The 21262-nt window shown below is 35.2% G+C and overlaps 1 protein-coding gene across 1 annotated transcript in view; it reads left to right on the top strand.

The window, feature by feature from the left end:
* LOC116344350 (caskin-1-like) overlaps nt 1-21262 on the top strand; it is a 103004-nt gene that overhangs the window by 77807 nt on the left and 3935 nt on the right. Inside the window, exons 3-6 of the mRNA XM_031772844.1 lie at nt 12625-12855; nt 14428-14674; nt 17576-17628; nt 18485-18594. Coding sequence (XP_031628704.1) covers nt 12625-12855; nt 14428-14674; nt 17576-17628; nt 18485-18517 — 564 coding nt within the window. The 3' untranslated portion in view covers nt 18518-18594. The remainder of the gene's footprint in view (nt 1-12624; nt 12856-14427; nt 14675-17575; nt 17629-18484; nt 18595-21262) is intronic.

Below are 21262 nucleotides of genomic sequence, written 5' to 3' on the forward strand. Positions count from 1 at the left end.
AAATGCCAAACTATTCTAGCATAAATTCTATAAATATATGTCAATTTGTGTGACGCAGTCTGTTCAAATGTCATACCATTATAATGATAAATTTATAAAGCAAACATACAAACATTTGCATCGAGAGAAACGTTGATGAGAACACGTTGCAAACTTCCCGCAAAATTCAGATATCGTTCTGCACTTCAAAATAATCGAAACGGTAGATATGTTGTCTTACACCCATTGTATGCGAGTGTCTCTCTCTCTCTCTGTGTGTGTGTTTGCATGAAATCGTACTCGAAAAAGGTCTGGCATGTAATTTAAGGTGAAATTGCAATTTGAGTTTTTGGAAGTTCACTCCTTTCACAGTACGATAATTATACGCTTGAAATCTGTTCATCATCGGAGGAAGAAGAAGAAGAAACTCGATTGAAAACTCAATGAAATACAAATTTAATAAATTTGCCATGAGATCCAGTAGATTGAATCAAATACTAGAGCAAAAAAATAATTGAGAGCTGAACCCAATTTCGACTCATTTGAGATTTTTGTTAGTCTGTACGTGGTCAGTTGCGATTGAATATTTTGTTACATTTTAACTCACTTAAAATCATTGTGTATTCATTCGATTGTGAAATGTTACCAAAAAATGTTCTCTTCTTCAAATACTGAATTGTATTGATAACATTTCAGATGCACAGGCATGATCTTTATTCTCGAGGGCAATAAACATAGAAAATATTACGCTTGCAAATTCAATCTCATCAACTGAAGCTCGAACATTTCAAATTCATAACAGTTACATATATTGTAGCATGTATGTGTATTCGCTGCTATGGGATTCGTGTTGTATAAATATAATTTTATGTGTAAAGTGGTCTAAAACATGATCTAATTTGAACGGAGCAAATAAGCATCTACTGCACTTTTGCCAGTTAATCCATGTGTGTGTGTGTTGTACGTATGCGCTTGATGAGCTTCTTTTCGAACCGAAATTCCTAATTTGAAACGTAATGAATTGGATTTTCGCATGAATTTGTTTGCCTTTGAAAGGTGAATGCATTTTCTGCAATAAATTTAGTTATCAAATGTTCGGATGCAATATGCTTTGAAAACCATGAACGTAAACCCAAAAATTTTACTCAAGCAGCCACTCGAAGTGGAAAAATCCGACAGCTACAACAGAGTTAAAGCAATTCCTGTTAACCGAAGCAAAAAGACCAAGTACCGAACTGAAGCCATTTATTGGGTTGTCTGGGTTTTTTTCCGGCATACATTGTCGAACGGCAAGCGTGCAAAAACATTTGAACACCACCAACTATACCGAGATTTTCGCAACTCATTTATTTTTACACAGCAAAAACAAACTTGTATTGAAGTGAAAATGCGTTGTATTTTTTTTTGGTACTCTTGTTACGTTTCTCACGCCAGGCAAATGTAATTAATATACATGACATACAACAAGATTACTCAAATGTGCAAACAAATTTATCTCAAATTTGTATTTTTCACATGTAATATGCACAGACACTTACCATAACTACCATAAACCATGTGTAAAACGTGTGCCATAGTCTCTTTATTTGAATAACGTCGTTCATTTATTCGGACATTGAACGTCACACCAATCTCGACCAAGTACAGTTGGATTTAATTCATCGAGATGTTGTAGACCTGTGCACACATTTGCCTGAAACTGACCAGAGTTTTATTCATAACTGTTGATTTAGTCAAATGAAAAAGATCAAATATATGACCGAGATTGGATGCGAGTGAGTGACTGTGTGTGTAGTGCGGTGTTGATACCGGTTGTCAACTGAAGTGTGTCTGCCTTTTTTTATCTGTATGAGTATGTGTGTACAAAATGAATGAAATGTTTAAATAAAAAGGCCCGTATGCGTGCGTGTGCAATTCGTTTTCGTTAATGGATGAAGCGTTTAAAATCTAACCGCTAAAACTCCACTTTGCATTAATTGAGCCCAACATGCATCGCATACAAAATATGGATTTTCTAATGCCATCCATCCATTTTAATCAATGAATCGAAACTTTGCGTGCGCGCAGATTACGTGCACTGGAGATTGACATATCGCATGCAATTTATCGTAACTTTTCTCTGTCTCTCTCTCTCTCTCTCTTTCGGTGGAAAAACAATTGCTACCTTGTCAAATGCAATAACCATAATGGTACCTGAGATGCTTTGATTAAATCAAAAAATTTCACACATTTGTATATGTTTATGTCATTGTCAGCTGCAAGCTCAAGTAGCATCGACCAACACACAAACACCATATCGATCTCGTATGTCATTCAGTTTGTATGCAAATATTGATCTAATCAAAGTGTCCGTCAGTTTGCTTAGGTCTCGTACAGGCAACATCGTTCAGTCTGAATTAATTATAATCCGGGATTTTATTTGGGGATTTTGCACTTTTATGGCAAATATTGTGAGTGGCATTCATAAAATTTGCAATAATAATATGCAAAATAGAGGTGCTTGTAATCGTTCCATCGCCAGCCGACCGTGGTAAACATGTGAAATTTTATATATTTAGTATATGTAAATTATCATTTATAAATGGAAAATTAGAATGTGTTTAAAATGTTTACTCGCGCATTTATGTTATTTGATGGATGTCAGCAAACCGTCGCATTTCAAACCAAACCCGAATAATTGTGAAATTTATAGTAGATGTGTGTGTCTCTATCCATATATGTATTATATGACGCATAATAAATGTTGATTTAAATGTTTACGCATTCGATGCGAACGCACTCCACATGAGAACCACAAACACGTTGATTTTATTTCATGAACATTGATGTCATTTTAACAAATGCACCAAAATCGAATGGCATTCATGTTTGCGAATATTTCTCGCATAACAATATAAAATATTCAATAAATTCAATGAATTCAACAACAAAAACAAGAACCGAATTATTGCAAAACCGTAATTAGATAACAAACACCAAACCAATTTACATGACATCCGACACACGATTCATTGCATCCAATAACAAAATTGGGCAAAAAAAGAACTCGATACAAAGCTATAAAATCAATGAGGTCGCTTCATTTAGAACAATTATTTTTCTGGGTTATAAATGGTTCTTTTTTTTACGAAATATTTGTTCCCGTGAATTTCAGAATTTTATGCGAACATCCATGAAATAAATCGACAACGAATGACAAATAACTTTGAATAATTCAATTATTATATGGTCATTCCTCTTTCATCGATAGAAATATTAAAATAATTTAATTTTATCGAAATTACTGAACGAAAATAAAAATTGATACGGCCCATGCGGTTACTGTTTCCCGGAAATTTCATTTTTAATTAAAACTTATTCAAGCATGAAATTCAACCGTTCAAAATAATTTAAATCAAATAAATATAAATAAATCGAAAATCAGACAAATTGAAATAAATTGGTGATTGGAATTCATGCGCATTTCCAACTTCCATCGTCGCATTTCATCGAAAATCAGTTTGGGAAAAAACAAACAAATGACAAGTTCCAAGAAAATCTTACGGAGAAAAATCATTTTGCGGTTATTCAAATAGGTTATTTGCATAAAATACGTGATGCGTATTCTTTATTAAAAGAAAGTAGAATGTTGTTTTGGTGATAATGTTGGTGATAATAGTTGGCATCATCGTGTTTTAGACGATGTAAACATCAAAACATGGTACGTTTCACACAACACAACCCCGTAATGCAAATATAAATGAAAAGTTTTTCATTTAGTTTTATTTCGCAAAGAAATTTGCACGCAGACAATACGTTTTTCGCATGATCTCACCTCCAGAAGTAATATTAAATTTGGAAGAAAACGCCAGCATATTGGAAACATCTATGGTACATGTTTGTAAACCATAGATCTCCCTGGATTTTGCATATCTTACTGTTTCAAAAATACGAATTACCTTAACCGTGTTCATACACAAGTACTTTCTTTCACATATCAAAACTAGCAGCGTAGCTAAATCCATCTCGCTGTTCCTATATCTCGCTCTCGTTTTTTTGTTTTCTTTCGCTCGACACAAATTTATTATTTGGCAATGGGGAGCCGTTTATAAAATACATTTCTTGGTGGATTTCGAATACGGAATGTGCTCGGATGCTAGCGATTTGTTTGTCCATCTCCCTTTCCGTTGAAAAATTCATTCCACAGCGACAGCAATGCATTTCAATGCTGCAGACAGTGTAATTCGTGAATATATATGTATTTCCACACACACACAAACTCACACACATTTCATATCCTTTCATTTGGGTCTTCGCGCTCAGCTTGGCAATGTGAATCGAATATTTTCGTTTTCATTTCTCGTAGCACAAGCAGACAGTCGCAGTCTCACGGGATTAATTTTGCGACGAGTTATGAAGAAACGATTCCTTTTACTTCTATTTCCTTCGCTATATTCTTTCATCATTTTCCTTCATCGTGTTTCTACGTTGTATTTTTTTTTCTCTCTTCTCTACCCTCGCATTCAAAATGGTATGAAACAAAAATTACATATTTTATGTCGATGTTTCATTGCAAATACATGTACGCAGTACGCATTCCTTGTGTGTAGGAGGAACGAACGAGCGAGGTGGAAAAAGAATGCAGCGCTCGTTGAAATGCGGATGAAAATAGCTGAAATGCCGAAAATAGAGCAAACGATATAAAAGTGTATAGGAATAAAAGTGAGTGAATGAACATGGTACAAATACACACGCACGTACATCGTATACATATTTTGTTCATTGGTTTTCTGGTGAATTCGTGTTTGTATCGAATGAAAATGAAATTTTCACATCGAGCTCTGTTGGCCTGTGAAGAATAGTAATAAATGAAGAAATGCACTTACCAAACTCAATTGACGACCCCTTAAACATTTTTACTCACTTTCTCTTCTAACCCAATATCCAACTATCTTTTTTTCGACAGGCAACATTGCATTATCTTTTCTTTTGAATCCAAACACATACCGAATTTATTCGCACACATATTTGCTGCCGCTCACAATGCTCCACTCCATTATGCAATGTATATAAGAGGTGGTTTGCCACTCAAACACAGTCGCTTTAACCTCACTAATGCAATATTTATTTTAAACATTGTACAGTGTACACATACAATGCGTACGTATGGCTGCGTTTTGGTTTGATGACCTGCTATTGCTCATAAACATTTGGTATTTACGATGGAATGCCCGATAGGTATTCATATATATCTCATATAAATTCGCTTGATGGATACTTTACGCAAAGAATGAACAAAGAACATTTTAAAGAGAAAAAAATCTATCCCCATCTAACAAGTGCATCGATTTCCATGGGCGATGTAAGATGACACATAAAAATATTAGGGTGAATTATTTTTGTGATGGGAAAAGGGAAATACGATTCAAGAAATAACAATAACATATAAATTACAAAGTTTGCATCCATCGCATTTTTACACTTTCTTTTAAATGAGTTGGACCCTCTCAAGGGGACACGTCGAATAGAACGAACATTCTTTTTGGTTAAAGAAGAATGCAACTTTTTTTATTTCTCTCACTCTCCACCTCCCTCTATCTTTTACCTAACGTGTGCACACATTTCAAATCAACTTGACACTCAGACATAGAACAGTGTATGAGTTTTAATGCATTGATAAAACGCACTGATGACCATTATTACAGAATATATTAACATTATTGTTATGATCATCATAATAATGGTTTATTGTTGGCATTGAGTTGGCGTAAAACTGTAGCACATTCGTTTCAAATAAAAAATCGCCATGCGATTTGTGCAATGTGTAATTCTAACCAACTTTTATTATCGCATCGGTTAAATTACATGCGATAAATTTCTATACAACACGTTTTTATTCGACAGCCTCTCCTTCTCTCTCTCTCTCTCTCTTGCTCTCAGCGTTGTGCGTCTTGTGTCCATGTGTTACAATTCTCTTTATTCTACTTCTATCGTTGCATTTTGCAAATTAACACACGCTCATTATTTTTCCACCTATGTAATGTCAAGCGAATTCCTGAATAACACACAGTTTTGGTGTGAGTGTGTGTGTATGCGAGCGCGGTTTATATATGGTATGCAATAGAGAATGGAATTGATGTCGCTGTAGCCGCAGAATCGACAATATGAACATTCAAGAAAAGACTAATTGGAAAAATTGCATTGAATTAACAACACATTCCGTTTCATACTATGTGTGCGCGCGCTCTTCGCGTCTCTCGCTTTCGAGAACTACCTGTCACGGGATTGGTGTGCGAAATTGCACTTTGAGTGAATTACGATGAACATATTCTTGCCACTAGCAGCTTGCAGTGTGAAAGTGATTAAAGCGGAATGTGAAGAAATAAAGAAAACGCACACTTAGACATGCGATTAAAACAAAAGAAAGAAATGCAGTGAAAATCGGGGAGGGAGGAAGCGAGAAAAAGTGACAGAGAGATTTAGAGAAAAAATTGAAGCAAAAAGAAACTGCATCAGTCCCATGACATCTGTGTTCGTGTTGTTCGAGCAAACATGAAAAACACATAAACTTCTTAGAAAATGTGCACTGTATATTGTACACACACAGTCGTACACACACCAGGCACTCATTTTTCTCACTTTTTTATGCGCTCCTGATGGAAATAGACGCTTCGATTCGGTTTCTATGTGCTGCTCCATATTTTCATCATCATCTTAATTAACTTTAATGCTTTCACATCCCAAACACCAGAATTTTTGTCGGTATACACAGCTCTGTGCTGTATAAATGAATATCGTATGGTTGAAAATAAAAAGAAAACAACAAACGACCGACGGCAGCGACGACGACGACGACGAAGAAAAAGAAGAAAACGAAAAAACATTCAAGTGCAAAAAGAGCTGGAAAATTATTCAAGTCACGTTAAGCAATATTTTCTTTAAGAGGGCGAAATGAGATACCGAACCAAAGAGAGATGAGTATACAATTTGCAGCGCCTTGTTCGCTTAGAAATTCACAAATTTATGAGGTTGGTCGGAATTAGAAAACACTTGGGATTCACAAGCTGCATTAATGCGAAAGTGCATTTTAAATGAACGCAAAACCACCAATGGATATAAAATATGAAATTCAAATACTTTGGAATATCATTATACTATTGCAACTATCAAAATGAATCGTTTTAGTTTCAAATTTTTGCGTAAAATGTGAGTGACGTTCTTTGAGAGATTTACATTTTTCGAAAGCAAGCAATACGAAGAAAAAGAGATTCACTAATTACCAACAAATTCGATGAGATGTTCACTTTCCATTATGGTTTTTGTGTACTCATTCGGCGAGCAAGTATATCAATCCAACCTTTTAGCTCTGTATGATAATAATATAATCGACAATGGGTCGCATTTCTCATGCAACGTGACAAATTTGGTTGGTTTTCCACTTAGAACAAAGCGTTTTTGCATGCAACATCGCTATTTGACCGAATCAAACTCATATAGCCTGATTGCACATACGATGGTTGAATGTAATCCATATTTTATGCTGCAGGATCACACAATTTACCAACTTAAGCAAACAGCGTGCGTTGCGATCTCATTTTTATTATGATTTTGGTGTGATGTGGCGCTATGCATAGATTTAGACAACAAACAATTTGTCAAACAAGGATGCATTAAATATTCATATGGTGTTAACATGCACACGTTTCACTTTGTTTTCTGTCGTACACTAGTTCGAGCGAGCAAAAAGTACAATCTGCATATGAATTTTTTATCGGCCATATGAATTTTTTATCGGCCATTTTTTTACAAGTCACTGTTAGAATACGAATTCTCTTTCTCTCTCTCTCTCTCTCTCTCTCTCTCTCTCTCTTTCACTTTCGTGTACCGGATGCTTTTATCGGCTTTATCAAAACAACACACAAATGATGAAGTTGCTGTGTTTTTACGTGTTTTGTTTCTTTTGATGGGATTAGAATCCGATGCGATGTGTTGCATTTGATCAGAATTTGGTTCGGGTGATGCTTCTGTTCGACACAAAGCCGCAAAAACATGACAAAAAAGGCTGTGCGAAGAAGCTGTACATGTTCATCGGGTTTTTATTTCCTCGACAGAATGCAAATTGGATAAGTCTTAGATAAATATTTGATGAGGTTGACTTTGTGTTGAACGTTTTCGACAGTTTTTTTATTTTGTTTTGTAGCTTACAGTGAGACTTTTCGCTCATTTGGAATTATTTCAATAGAGCCCGTCTTTAGCAATAAATCGGTAAATTTTTGTCTGAATTGCTTGTATTTGTGCTGCACGGTTGAGCATCGTTGCGATGGAGAATAAGGATGACGTGCCTTTGTATTAATTTTATTATTTCTGGGTCACCAGGAATATATATATGTATAACAAATATATTGGAGCAGTAGTATGATATAAGGCTTAAGTTTGTTTGGTATTTTACTCAAGGTATAAAGAATTCGAACCATTAAAGACACGTGATTACATTGTGCCTTTTCTTCTTTGTCAGCTGCTTTGGGAAGTTGAATTCTTCTTTTTTTCCTCCTCTCGGTGCCGCTCTCTTTCACTCTTTGCAACGTTGTTTGCAACTACAATGAATACGACATGAATTTGGCATAAAAACCCAACTTAATGATTTATTTTAACGAGCTGCTCTCTATATTTTACGTTCCAAGCCGAGGAAACGTGAAAAAATTGCGAGAAAAAAATATCAAGTGAAAATAAGAGCCGCTAGAGTCAGCAACTTTGTGGAAGTGAGCGAGCGCCTTTTTCTAACAGAAAAAGAAAATCACGCCAAGCGAGCGAATAACTAAAGAAAATGAAACACACACACTTCAAGGATAGTGGCACTTTTTTAAAGAAGTACTATAAATTCACTTGGGCTCAAGATTCTTCGTTACAATATTGCAATCTCGACTTTCTTCCGGCAACATAAAATTACAAAACTATTCGACAAAAGTTTTGCGGCCGTGAGAAAACTATTTAAATTTATTTTTGGGGTTATAATTAAAATGTGTACCACATTTTGAAACGGGCATCCCCATTACATTGCACAGACCACCAAAAACCACAACCATTTGAACAATTTTTCCATCGAGAGATTAATCTCTAATCGATGTTTAAATAAATATACTTTTTAAATGAGGTGTAATTCAATTCAATATGTAATCAACTGCTAATGAAATCAAATAAACACAATATCCAAATGAAAAGAATTCCAATCTAAGCCACAATGCATTCATGCATTAAATTGGAGTTTGGTATGGTCAAAAAATAAAAACAAAACGGAATAAAAAATAATCACAGAAGCCATAATTAATTCGCACACCAAATAAACATTAGCACAGTGCATTTTCGGAAAATGAAAATGCAAAGCAAACACGGCTTATTGTCAGTGAAATACACTGCAGGAAGAATTGATTACGAACCGGATTTGTTCGAATTTACGAACCAAATATTATTGTTGTATCAGTACGTGAATACACGTGTATTCAAATATAAATTTAGCGCAATGACTCGCATAATTATTTTGCGCATTATCAATGTTTTGTGTATGCATGCAATGCACTGTTGATTTAGGAAACGAGAAATCATTATAGATATAAATCAGATATGGTAATTAAGGTCAACGATTATTTAATAAAATCGCCATATTTTACCATCGACAATGAGCTTCGATGTGGTTTGCGCTCGAAAAATACCGTGGCGGTGCGCATCATTGTATTAGCGGCGTTTGTTAAACGCAATTAAAAATCCACATCTGCCGTAAATAAATTTGCTGCCGTTCACGTTCTTTAAAACGATTCAGCGACGCTTTTGTTTTCCGCACTAGAATGAGCAAATTTAATTGTGCTCGATTATGTATTTTTGACTTTTGTTTCTTATTTCTATCGATGAAAAACAGCTGATAATTTGATATCTAAAATGGACCATTTTCGTTTTCATTTTGAGTTTCAATTTTAGCTGTATTTTCAATCTCTTGATAATAATGTAAATAAATGGAGTACACACAGGCCAATCTTGTGCTCGTTTTGATCACAGAATTAAATATTGAAATTGAAAATTACAAATTTTCAAAAAGTATAGCACTGCGGATACGGAAATGACTATCTTTTGTGTCGCACATTTTATTGCTCGTCGACTCGTTGATGAACTGTAACCCGACGAAATGTATTCAATTGCGTGAAAAGTGCGAGGTCAATTTTCAATTTTGTAAAAGGAAAATCATTAAAATTCAATCTATTATTTTTGGCAAGCGCTTCGAAACGAGCCCAGTACTCATTTGGTACATCGAAATCTGTCTTTTGTTTGACTAAAAACGAAACAATAAATAAACAAATTTCGAAAATAAACATGCGCCAATAAATAACAGTGTTTTGAATGCTTGGCGTTCGCTGCAATCAGTGATAGAGATTGTAATACGAATCAAATCATACACAAAGTGAATTTCAAGCGTCGCATACAGCATTTTTCCTTTCGATGTTCCTGATGCCTTACTATTGATAGTATATTTACGTTCATATGCGCGCAGTGACCTCGAATCATAATGCTGCTATTCATTTTCCTGTTTCCGTCGTTTTTCCTCTTGGTTTCTTTTGCGAAGAGATATTGTTCCGTTCTTTTGCAAAATCATCGCAGCCAATTCTCTCATATTCGGTGTTATTGTGGATTTTCGTATCTCTTTTTTCCGCCGTTGCTATGATTCGCGGTAAATGGGTGATGATTCCATTTTTCTTTTTGTCGCTGCATTCTGAAAATACGGCAAATGTCTCCTTTCTCATTTGTGGCGAGGCATTTGAATGTTTTTTGTGTGTGTGTGCATGATAGTGAGCGCGGGAGCGTTTGTTTATTTTGGAATATGGTGGAATTTGCTGGAATTTTCATGCTCATTTTCAATGCTTGTGTTTCCGCTTTATGTTTATCTTTGGCTTTGGCTTGTTTTTACAACATCGATCGGCACACGACGAGCCGAGAAAATACACGTTATTTTTTGTTTATCTTATTCCTTTGTGTCGTTGTCGATTTTTTTTTCTCTTTTTTCACCGTCGCTGCGAACACATTGACGATGGCATCAGAAAAACATATATTATATGTATACCAATGAAATCCTATTTTCTATGCTGTTAAAAAGACTTAATGGCAATACATTCTTGTATTGAAGATGGCAAAAGTTCACAATGTTCATTGATAGGCTTTACACACCAAATGGTAATGTTGATCTGATAAAGTTTTGTTCTCCTTCTTTGCATCTGTGTGTTTTTCGCGCGTTCAAAGTTTTCGTTTATTCATGATTTTGTGAAGAAGTAATGCGATTTCAATCGTACAAAATGATGCACACACACACAACAGACAAACAAAATCACAGTTTACCGATCTGTATGATGTAAAAGAACCAGCGATAAAATTCGGATTTAAACGATGGAAATGTCTGTAAAAATTTTCGGCTCGGAAAAGATGATAAGAACCGATGATGCAATTCGGCTTTAATTTATTTTAACGTTTATTGTTTAGCCATATAACATTTGGCTACACATGAAAAAAAAGAAAAGAAGTTTATCTTCAAAATAGACATTTTTCAAGTGAAAACCTATTCTAAATAATTTTTCGGGTAGCGCTGCAAGCGATTTCGTTTTCTTATTCCATTATTTAAATGTATTGTATGAAGTTTGACACTGTGCGTGTGCGAATCTCTTTTGAAAATGACGAAAGTTTAATGCAGAGATGTGGAACGATTGTCCATTTTGATGTTTGTCTCCGAGACTCTCCGTATAATAACAATCGCGAATTTGAGGCGATGGCAATTTCTCTTTATTGCTTTACAACCATTTCCATGGGTTTTGTCGTTTCGTTTTGAAAAGAAATTATGTGATGCGGTTTCACCGCCGATAACCATTATAACTTTGATCGTTTTTCTAAAAAGTAATTTTATTGGGTTGTTAAATTTGTTCATTCGACTTTAGTTTTGGCGGTGATTAAATGAGCCTATACATATATATCACACAGATGAAATGGTATGGTCGGTGGCAATCGAATGAAACTACCGCACAGTGTGCAAATTAAAGGAAAACAATCGTCGGCAAGTCAGACTAAAACAAAATTATGCAAATATTTTTCAAAGTCTATAAATTGTAATTTTCAGTTAATTTTATTTGTTCGAAGAACGTTGTCTGGAAGATATGCCAGCTGCAGTCGTTAGACATATTCATTTCACGAATTCTTCTTCTCGAAGCTTATCGAATGGTTGGAAAACTTTGCTGATTTTAAATACCATAATTTTTAACTAAAGTTCATGGAAGAAACATTTGGACTTTTAACAACAAAAATGAGCCACCTCAAAACTCCCAACTCAAAACCCTTCGAAATATTTGGCGTGGCTCGCTTTTGGCAAATTTAACTTGCACAAAGTGAAATAAATATCGTCCGTGGAAACGGCACAAGAGACTGAGGAAAGGGTGAAACAAAACTGCGAAAATCCTAAAATAACGTTGAATAAGAATCATGAATTACTTTCACTGTATGTGCGTGTGTTTGTGAAAAACCGCAAAGATTTTAAGCTCATTAGAATGAAAATGTTGAACACAAAACGTTTTTACACAAACTTGACTTTTGTTCTCATTTTTTGTCTCTCTCTATCTCTGTTTCTTATCTTTTGTCGTATAGGATGGTCAACGAGGGCACTTGGAAGGTTTAGCAACGGTTTATGTCGAATTATTAGACGCTCCATTCAACGAAGTTCTAAGTGGTTTGGAAAATGCACGACAAGCAGCTTGGGCCGAACAAAGCCCACAGCATCGATCTGGTATGTGCCATCAGGGTCATCGAGGCAGTTCGTCACAAGGAAGCCTGCCAAATAGTCATTCGCAACCGATCTATGTGCCAGGGAAATATTCGGTAAGTAACAATGCTGAGACAGGAAAAAAAACCGAACTTAACGACTGAGAGAGAAAAAATGCTGCAAACGTCTTCAATTTTCCATTGGTCTCTGGTGACTTTTGACTTATGCTCACTCATTCTCTCTCGCATTCCATCGAATGGAAAATGTATGCCATGTGTCTTCTTTTATAAATTGGCACGCACATTTTCAGAGGCATTAATGTCTTTCTGTATGCCAAAAAAAGACATTACAAATAACGATTATTTCGCATATCCTTCCGTTGCCATTGGCTCGTGCATTTCGTAAATTTCATCTTGATTCATTGTATGAGATATTTTCGATCTCATTTTTTTTTTCTCGGTACGTAGTCGTCATTGTTCGTAAAAATTGCCTCTGTGCGTATTCGTTAAGTCAGTTTTCATCTGACTTTTTACCGTCCCATCCAACTAGTAAAACTGATAATAAATTGTCAACAATTCATCATCGTACCCATCGTGAAATCGTGCTTCCAAGAAATAAACAGGCTCCCAACAACATTGGTCGATGAAATTTATGACATCGAGTGAAAGAAATATTGTATAAAAATGAAGCGAACCATCTCGAAGCGCACATAAACCGACACGAACACGCAATTATTATGACCATCCAGTGACATATTATTGTCGGCACATAAACACACATAATGATAATAAAAAAAGGAGATAGAATGCGAGCAAAAACGAATAATATTATCGCTGCCATACCCCAAAAACCCTATCGAATCAATGCGTAATGTGTAACATTATATAGCAAGAGGAAAAAAAGATAGAGCCAATTCGGTGGCGAGTGAATAAAATTCAGCCCAAATAAAATTTTATACGAAAAATATGCCATTCGCACTGAGTGATGAAGATTTTCTTGCATATTTGTGCCTCAAATTGTGCTTTGAATATTAGGATGGGTTACGATACGATATAACAACCAAATATCCAATGATATGGAAAATAGGTTTTCGGTTCTCTACATCAATTGCGCTATTATACATGCTATACCAAAACTGTAACGCAAAACGCATTTAATATGATTATTTAAATGTGTAGCGACTAACGACGTTAATAAGATTGTTTTTTCATTGCTGTTAGCATATGGAAGACACACTCTGTGTCACTGTTTTTCGCTATCGGTGTGCCATTGCAAGCACGATGACCCAACGCCATTAACATTTATTTTCATTATCCGTTAGTTGTAAAATTTTACTGTTTTATCCATGAATTTACAGCTTATTGCTTTTACCGTCTCTGATGCGCTCACAATTTGTTTATTGGCCGAATCAATATCATAAAATGTAAACATCGTTGAAAATGCGAGAAAAAACTCATAAACATTCCAAAAATAAGACATTCCCGGACATTCCAAAACGAATAGAATAAAGTGATTTTTATTGCTAGTGAAAATCCCCATAATCCCCATAATAATATTTTTAAAGTGAAAAAAAAAAAAAATACTGGAGGTGTATGCTGTTCGTAGTTTTCATCAGCATTACCTTCAAGACTATGATAATATTTATTTAATTTTAAATTTGTTGTTGTTTTTCTTTAATCTCATTGCAGCCGTCAAGTTGTCTGTCCGATAAGGAAGAAGATGAAATTTATGGGTTCGGTTACGGTGTATTTGCGCCACGAGTTGGACGGCCTGTTGTATTACATCAACCAACAACAACAGTGAATGTTCATCATCATCCCCAAAACCATATTCAACCACCGCAACAGCTATCTACTTCACAGCCGATCGGACAACACCAGCAAATCGTTCATCCCCAACAGCATTTACCACAGCAACTTCAGCATGTACCTGCCGGTCAGCAGCAAAGGTGTTTTTTCGCAAAAAATTTTTCATTTTGGTTTTTCGTTTGATTCGTTTTCGTTTGTTGTGTTTCACTTCATGTGTTTCACTTGTTTTTTTTATTTTTATTTTATGTTCTATTTCTTTGGTTTGGCTTTTGTTAACACCGTTGAGTGCTTGCGCCTTTTATAATATCACAGTCATAATCATCATCACCGCACTTTATCATACTCAGATAGTTCAGTGTCTTCGGGCACTTTTTACTTTCTACAGAACCCATTTGTTCGTCGTGACATGTGTGCATATGTGCGTTTATGTATGCTTTTCCCTTTATTTTGCATTTAAATTTGTGGCTTTCATCTTCTATTTCTTCTTCTTCTTCTTTTCCTTTTTCATTCTAAATGTGTTTTGTAAGTGTCGGCTTTTTATATTTCACATGATGAGTATTTATATGGTAATTGCAATTTTGTTTGCTTTGAATATTTAACCGGTAAATTTTGTTGATTTGTTACGTCATCTTTTCTATGTATTCGATCTATTGCGTATCTTTGCCTCTTTTTCATGTGTTGCTTTTCATTGAATTGAAACCCTGTCACTTTGAATGGGTTGACAGAAATACTTTATATGCTTTAGTTCACATTAAACAAACACAGAAACCATCAGTTTGTATTCACATAACCGAATATATATTGAACTGCATGATTTCGACTATCTCGTGTGCTTGTGTATAAACTTTATGGATTTTACGAATAACGCATTTATTTATTTGTTTGGTTTGTTCTCATCTATAATTCAAAGAACGAAACCTTTTAACATTTTATGCATTGTGAAATCTGGTGATTTCCTCTCTCGATAAAAAAAGGTTTTGCCTGACCCAATTTTGTGTCAGTAAACAATGCATATATACTATATGCTCGGAAGCGGTTTGGTTTTCCCAAAACAATATTTAACATTGTTGAAGTGTCTCCAACTATTTGAATTTTCTACATGACGAAAGAGACACAATGCTGTTTGTGTGTTGGTCCACTATGGTTCAAATTTTCCGCAACGTCCATAGTTTATATCAAATATTGCAATTTCATTGATTCAATTTGATTTGTTCCATATCTATTAAATTAAATGCTGAGCATGTTTCGAAGCATCTTATGCAAAAAGTTCAATTCAATTTCCAAAACAATTTAAGATAGATTTGGAGTGCTGAGAGGTCGAATCGTCGAAGAATTGCTTTTCAATATGCATATTAATCGTGAAAATTTGATTAAATTCACTGAAAATGCCAGCGGCAATAAACTCTTCGATCGATTCTCGTTCTTTCGATTGCATCTACAACGTCTAAAAGAGAGGAAGAGAATCATCCAATTTCCGAACAAATATCAAATTTATTCAATAGAGCATTATAATACGTCATTTCCAATTATACAAATGAACTTATTCGGTGAATCGAATATGGATCTATGCCATTTAAATAAATCACTGGGTTTTCCAATGACGGTACAACAATTGTCTTAAGTATTTCTTTTGGCATTTTGGGGTTGATGCTAAATGACATGCCATCGCTGGCTCATCGACAAAATGCAAAAGCGATTTCACCAAATGTAAATCGGGTTGGCCAATACACAACCACGAGAATCAGGGGTTTCGAGTCTTGAAATTATCGATCCTTTTCCTTTGCATATCCGGCTATGAATTTGTATGTCAATATTAAGCATGGCTCGATGCTTTCAACTACGTATTTGCCAAATGGATTTTCAAATTGTATTGATCATCGTAAGTAGAAGCGGCAGTAGCAGCATCAACTTAACTGAATGATGAGCATTTATTCAACTATATGCATCGGATGTTCATCAGAAAATTTGCAAATTAAAAAAATTAATAGATTCAATCATCGCCTTCAGTTGCATCGCATTATTCTCATTCAAAATGCAGCAAATATTCGCTTGCCATCTCAGTCTTCAATGTGAAATTGATAAAGTAATTATGAATGCAAAGCACTTGATCGATTTTATCAAATTTATTAAAAGTGAATACGCCGTCAGCCACACTTTCACCACCACTATTGCGCTGTGTATATTTTCAGGACAAAAGCGGATTAAATTAAATATATGCTCGATATTTCAACGAGTCTTCTTAAAATTGCATTATCAAAAATTAATGGTATCGCATCAGAGTTTTCACTACTTGGAAATCTTGATGCCAAGTCAAGTGGGCTTCGTATGAGGTCAACGACTCATTTTCTTTGCTTATTGCAGTACAGCGTGTACTTAACTTCGTTTTATTGCTTCCATTAATTTATTATTATTATTTCGTTATTTTATTTTCGAATTAATTTCATTTGGTTCTATTTTCTTTTCTTGCTTATTACAAGTGGTAACATTATTTAAGTTTCTCATTCGTTTCATGCATATTAATTGAGTTGGTAGTTGAATGTGTATTTTTGTGTTTTTTCATTCTGCACTTTTCAACAACATTTTAGTTGTCTCGCAGTGTGTGTGCATTTGTTTGTTTGGTTTTCTCTCTCTTGCTCTTTATCATAAAGTATTCGAATTTTCCAAGTTGTCGTTCACGTTTAATGTAGTAGTTGGTTGTGTTGTTATCATAATATAACAATGCGCGTACATTTTGCATGATATTGTTGTTGTAATATCTTGTGTGTTTTCACACTCTTATTCTCCATTATGCGCACTACCATAAATCTTTTTTCCGTGCGGTCGAAATGGCTGCAACGATCAAAACAAGTGAGCACAGGAGACACAAACACATATATCTACATACATTCATAAAAACTCATAAAAATACCAAAAATAACCATAATTAAAGTTTACTTTTTTCAAATTTATTGTATTCATTTTTCTCTCTATTTTTTTTCTTCCCATTCGGCATTTATTCACTGATGTTTTGCCAACATCAATTTTGCAGTTGCCTTAGTCCGCGGTCAGCCTATTTCTATGAGTTTCCCCCGACGAGCAATGGTAAGTGTCATTTTATGACTTTTATACGTGTAGATCTACATATTATTTTTGTGGTTGGGGAAATATTTTCTACATATTTTTCGCATCATTGTGTTCATCTTTTTTTAAGAACGGGGTGGCGTCTGCATACAATCCCACAGACGTGAGACATACCACCGAAACACTCGGAATAAATTTAACACAAATGGCATAATATTCCAATTATAATATATGCAAATGATGTTCGCCATGATGGAGCAGCCAAGATAACAGTGATAGTTAGCAATATGCGAAATAATCAAACAAAACCAAACTCCAAGTAACTAACTGAACAAATAAACAAACAACTAAAGCAACAGAAGAAGGGAAAAAACGTGGACGCGAAGCGTGCCATTCGTGATGGTGATTCGGCAGTTGTTATCGACTGCACGAAAGCAAACACTCACACACACACATTCCGATTGGGCTTGTGTTTCGAGAGAATTCATAAAATAACTTCGCCAAACCTCATTTATTTTATTTAAATGCCTTTTTTGGGGCGAATTTATTTGCCATTCTTCAGCATTTGTTGGCCATTTCGTTGTCTCCACCGCCTAAGACTGTCTCACGCTGTTCAGATGCATGCGATGTGTGTGTATGCTGTTCTGTTTCACGTTTATTGAATGTCCCCTTAGTTCCACCCGGCGCTTTTTACGAATTGGAGCTTACGTGTTTTTTCGTCGGCTCCCACTTTTCATGACACAATGATGCAACACGCTAGTTTTTCTTTATTCCACTCAAAACTTTTTCTATTGCATTTTATTTCATTTGTTTGTCTTTTTTTTTTATGCTATGCTTCGGTTTTTTTCTCGAACTACCTCGTACACCATATCCACAGAGGGACGGGAAACAAAGAAAAGGACGACATTAGCAAGGTTATTAAAAGGCCTTAAAACTGTAAATAGACGCGATAGGACAAATAATCAAAATACACAAACACAAGCTAGGGTAAGTAAACACGTAATTTTCAACTAGATTCATTTCGTTTTCGAAAATTTGAAAAGTTGGCAAATGCTTTTCCGTGTTTTCTCTCTCTTTGTAAAATTGTAGATGAAAAAGTAATGAAGCTGTCTGGCTGAGTATAATGCCAATTCTTTTTTGTTGAGCCATTTTAAACAGTTAGCGCAGCTTTCATGCCATTCGGTTTTGCTGTTTTACGTAACACACATTCCATGTGCTGTGTAGTTTGTAGAAGGGAGAGAAAAAAGATGGGAAAATAAAATTATTCAAACTCACCTCCCGACTCGATTCATTCATTCATTAAGTCGAGTGTGCAGACGTTTTTTGTGCGGGCAGGTTCAAATTTAAATTTACGTAGAGTAAAGTACAATGTAATCGTTTAACTTTATGAAATAGCCGCTATTGAATTTACTCAAGATTGCACACAAATAAGATGTGCGCTTGTACATCTTATCATTATTATTATTATTATGACTGTTCGGGGTTCGTTTGGATATTTTTCACATTTTTTTCATAAGCTAACATCAGAAATCGCTTTTGCAACTTAATTGCGGCTAAATGACTTCGTATTCATGAGATGCAAAATCAAAAGGATTGCTTGAAAGCCTCCATAGAATAGAATAGATATCGCAACGAAAAGTGACGCTTTAAAAGTGTTGAAGAACTACTAGTGCTACAAATGAAAAGAGATCAGTGTCGGAAAAGAAAGAAAAGACAATGGATGAAGAAGAATGTAATACTGTAGCATCGGTATTGTAAGATGCCAGACAAATACTTTTAATGTATTTTCCTCGATGCATCATCAGTTTCTTGAGGCTTTAAAATGTAACATTCACTCAACAGTGTTAACAACGACCATTGGAAAAGCTACCATACAGACTAACACGAACGCACTTCATATTTTTTTAAGCTTTTTTTCTCTTTCACACAAACACACACACAAAGAACTAAAGAAAATGCCATTCTCTTTATGATAATATTTCATAACATTTCACCGGATAATTTTGATCAAGAGCTTAGCGTTTCTTTTGTATTTATTAATTCAAAGCCATTGAGCAGCACGTTGCATGTACAATATGTGAACAAGAGTGAGCGAATGCAAAAGTGAAACAAGGAGTATTGTTAGTAATGTGCGCACGTTTTCACTCCTATTAAAATAGATTTCGTGCAGTCGTTCGATGCTAACGTCGAAACTATGCATTGCTTTTTTTTCTATATCATCGTCGTTTGTGTTCACGTGGTTATGTTTTTTTTCTTTCATCATTTTAAATACTTTCAAATTACACCCTCTGGTTGAATGCTAATTCATCAACGAAATTGCGATATGTGATGTGAATATGCATGTGTCGATGATATGGGTGACTATAATCATCATATAGCATCGCCAAGGATGTCTAGTGTCTAGGGTTTCAATGAACGACATCAGCAGCTGCCTGCCAGCCAGCGAGCCAACTAGCAAGTCAGTCAGGCAACCAGACAGACAGACAGTTCTCAAGCGAAAGTGTTAGAAACGAATACTCTCAATATGGTTGCAATTTTGTGCCTCGTCGGTACTTTTTCTTCATTCCTATTGTTTAATATTTTCCTTTTGTTTCCATTTTCAACTGCACACACGGCATGGCAAACGAGGGCCGAGTGAATGAAAATGTACTCAAACTCGCTCGAACATATTGTTGTAAAATGTAAAATAAAAGAAGCAAACAAAATGTATAGTAGAAAGTAAGAATGAGTGTTCTATTGCTTCTCGTGTGCGTAATCTCAAGTATGGCAAGAGAATATTTATGTGTCTAGCATCATGCAACTCATTCACACATGAAATCATGTATTATTTTCGCACAGTCACCGCCTTCATCGACACCAGAAGCATCGAATCGATTTAAATAAGTTTCTTCTTTTCATTTCTCCCAGACTGAATACATATATAGAAAATAGAGGGAAAAAAAGAATTACAACAACCGTTTATTTGATGCAAAATAACAAAAGCTTCAAACGAAAGAAAATTGGAGGAAAATTCCAACCATAAAAGAAAACAAAATGGAAATTTATTGCAACAATATGCAATTTAGATTTTCTGTATGCATTGGATCGACATGCTACGAGTCTACATTTCACCGTACGCTGCAATTTGGTCCGTATGTGTGTGTGTGTGTGCCTGTGTGGTTACATTACAAAATGCATTGCATTCACACGTTTGTGCGCTAAAGCATTGAAAATTGTTGGCGTTTGCAATTCCATTGTAAAATTGTTTTGCGTCTTTAGATGCAGTCTTGGCACTTTTGCAAATAATGTTGTTATTGTTGTCGATTTTCCAGGAGGAGTAGCGAGACACATACACACACATTTTACTCATCATTAATTTATAGAAAATGCACAAACTTCAACGTAAGTCACGTGCATTCGACAATCTGGACTGTGTGTTACTCCTAATGAGCACATGCGTGTCGGATTATATTAGGAAAGCCGCGGCTGACGAAAATTCGACGGAAGTCAATCCAAACTCCTGTGCAATTTAATTAAAGTTTCAAATTGCACAAAAGACATGTGTGCAACCACCAATTGTTGAACTTCAGCTGAATAAGGACAAAGTATACAACGGAATATGTCGGAGCGAATTCTCCGAAAGTTTTTTTCTTTCTTTCTTCTGTCTCACGAGCAG

This window comes from Contarinia nasturtii, unplaced genomic scaffold, assembly GCF_009176525.2.
Source record: "Contarinia nasturtii isolate CC-2019 unplaced genomic scaffold, AAFC_CNas_1.1 Cnas_scaffold_1037, whole genome shotgun sequence".
NCBI classification, from domain to species: Eukaryota; Metazoa; Arthropoda; class Insecta; order Diptera; family Cecidomyiidae; genus Contarinia; species Contarinia nasturtii.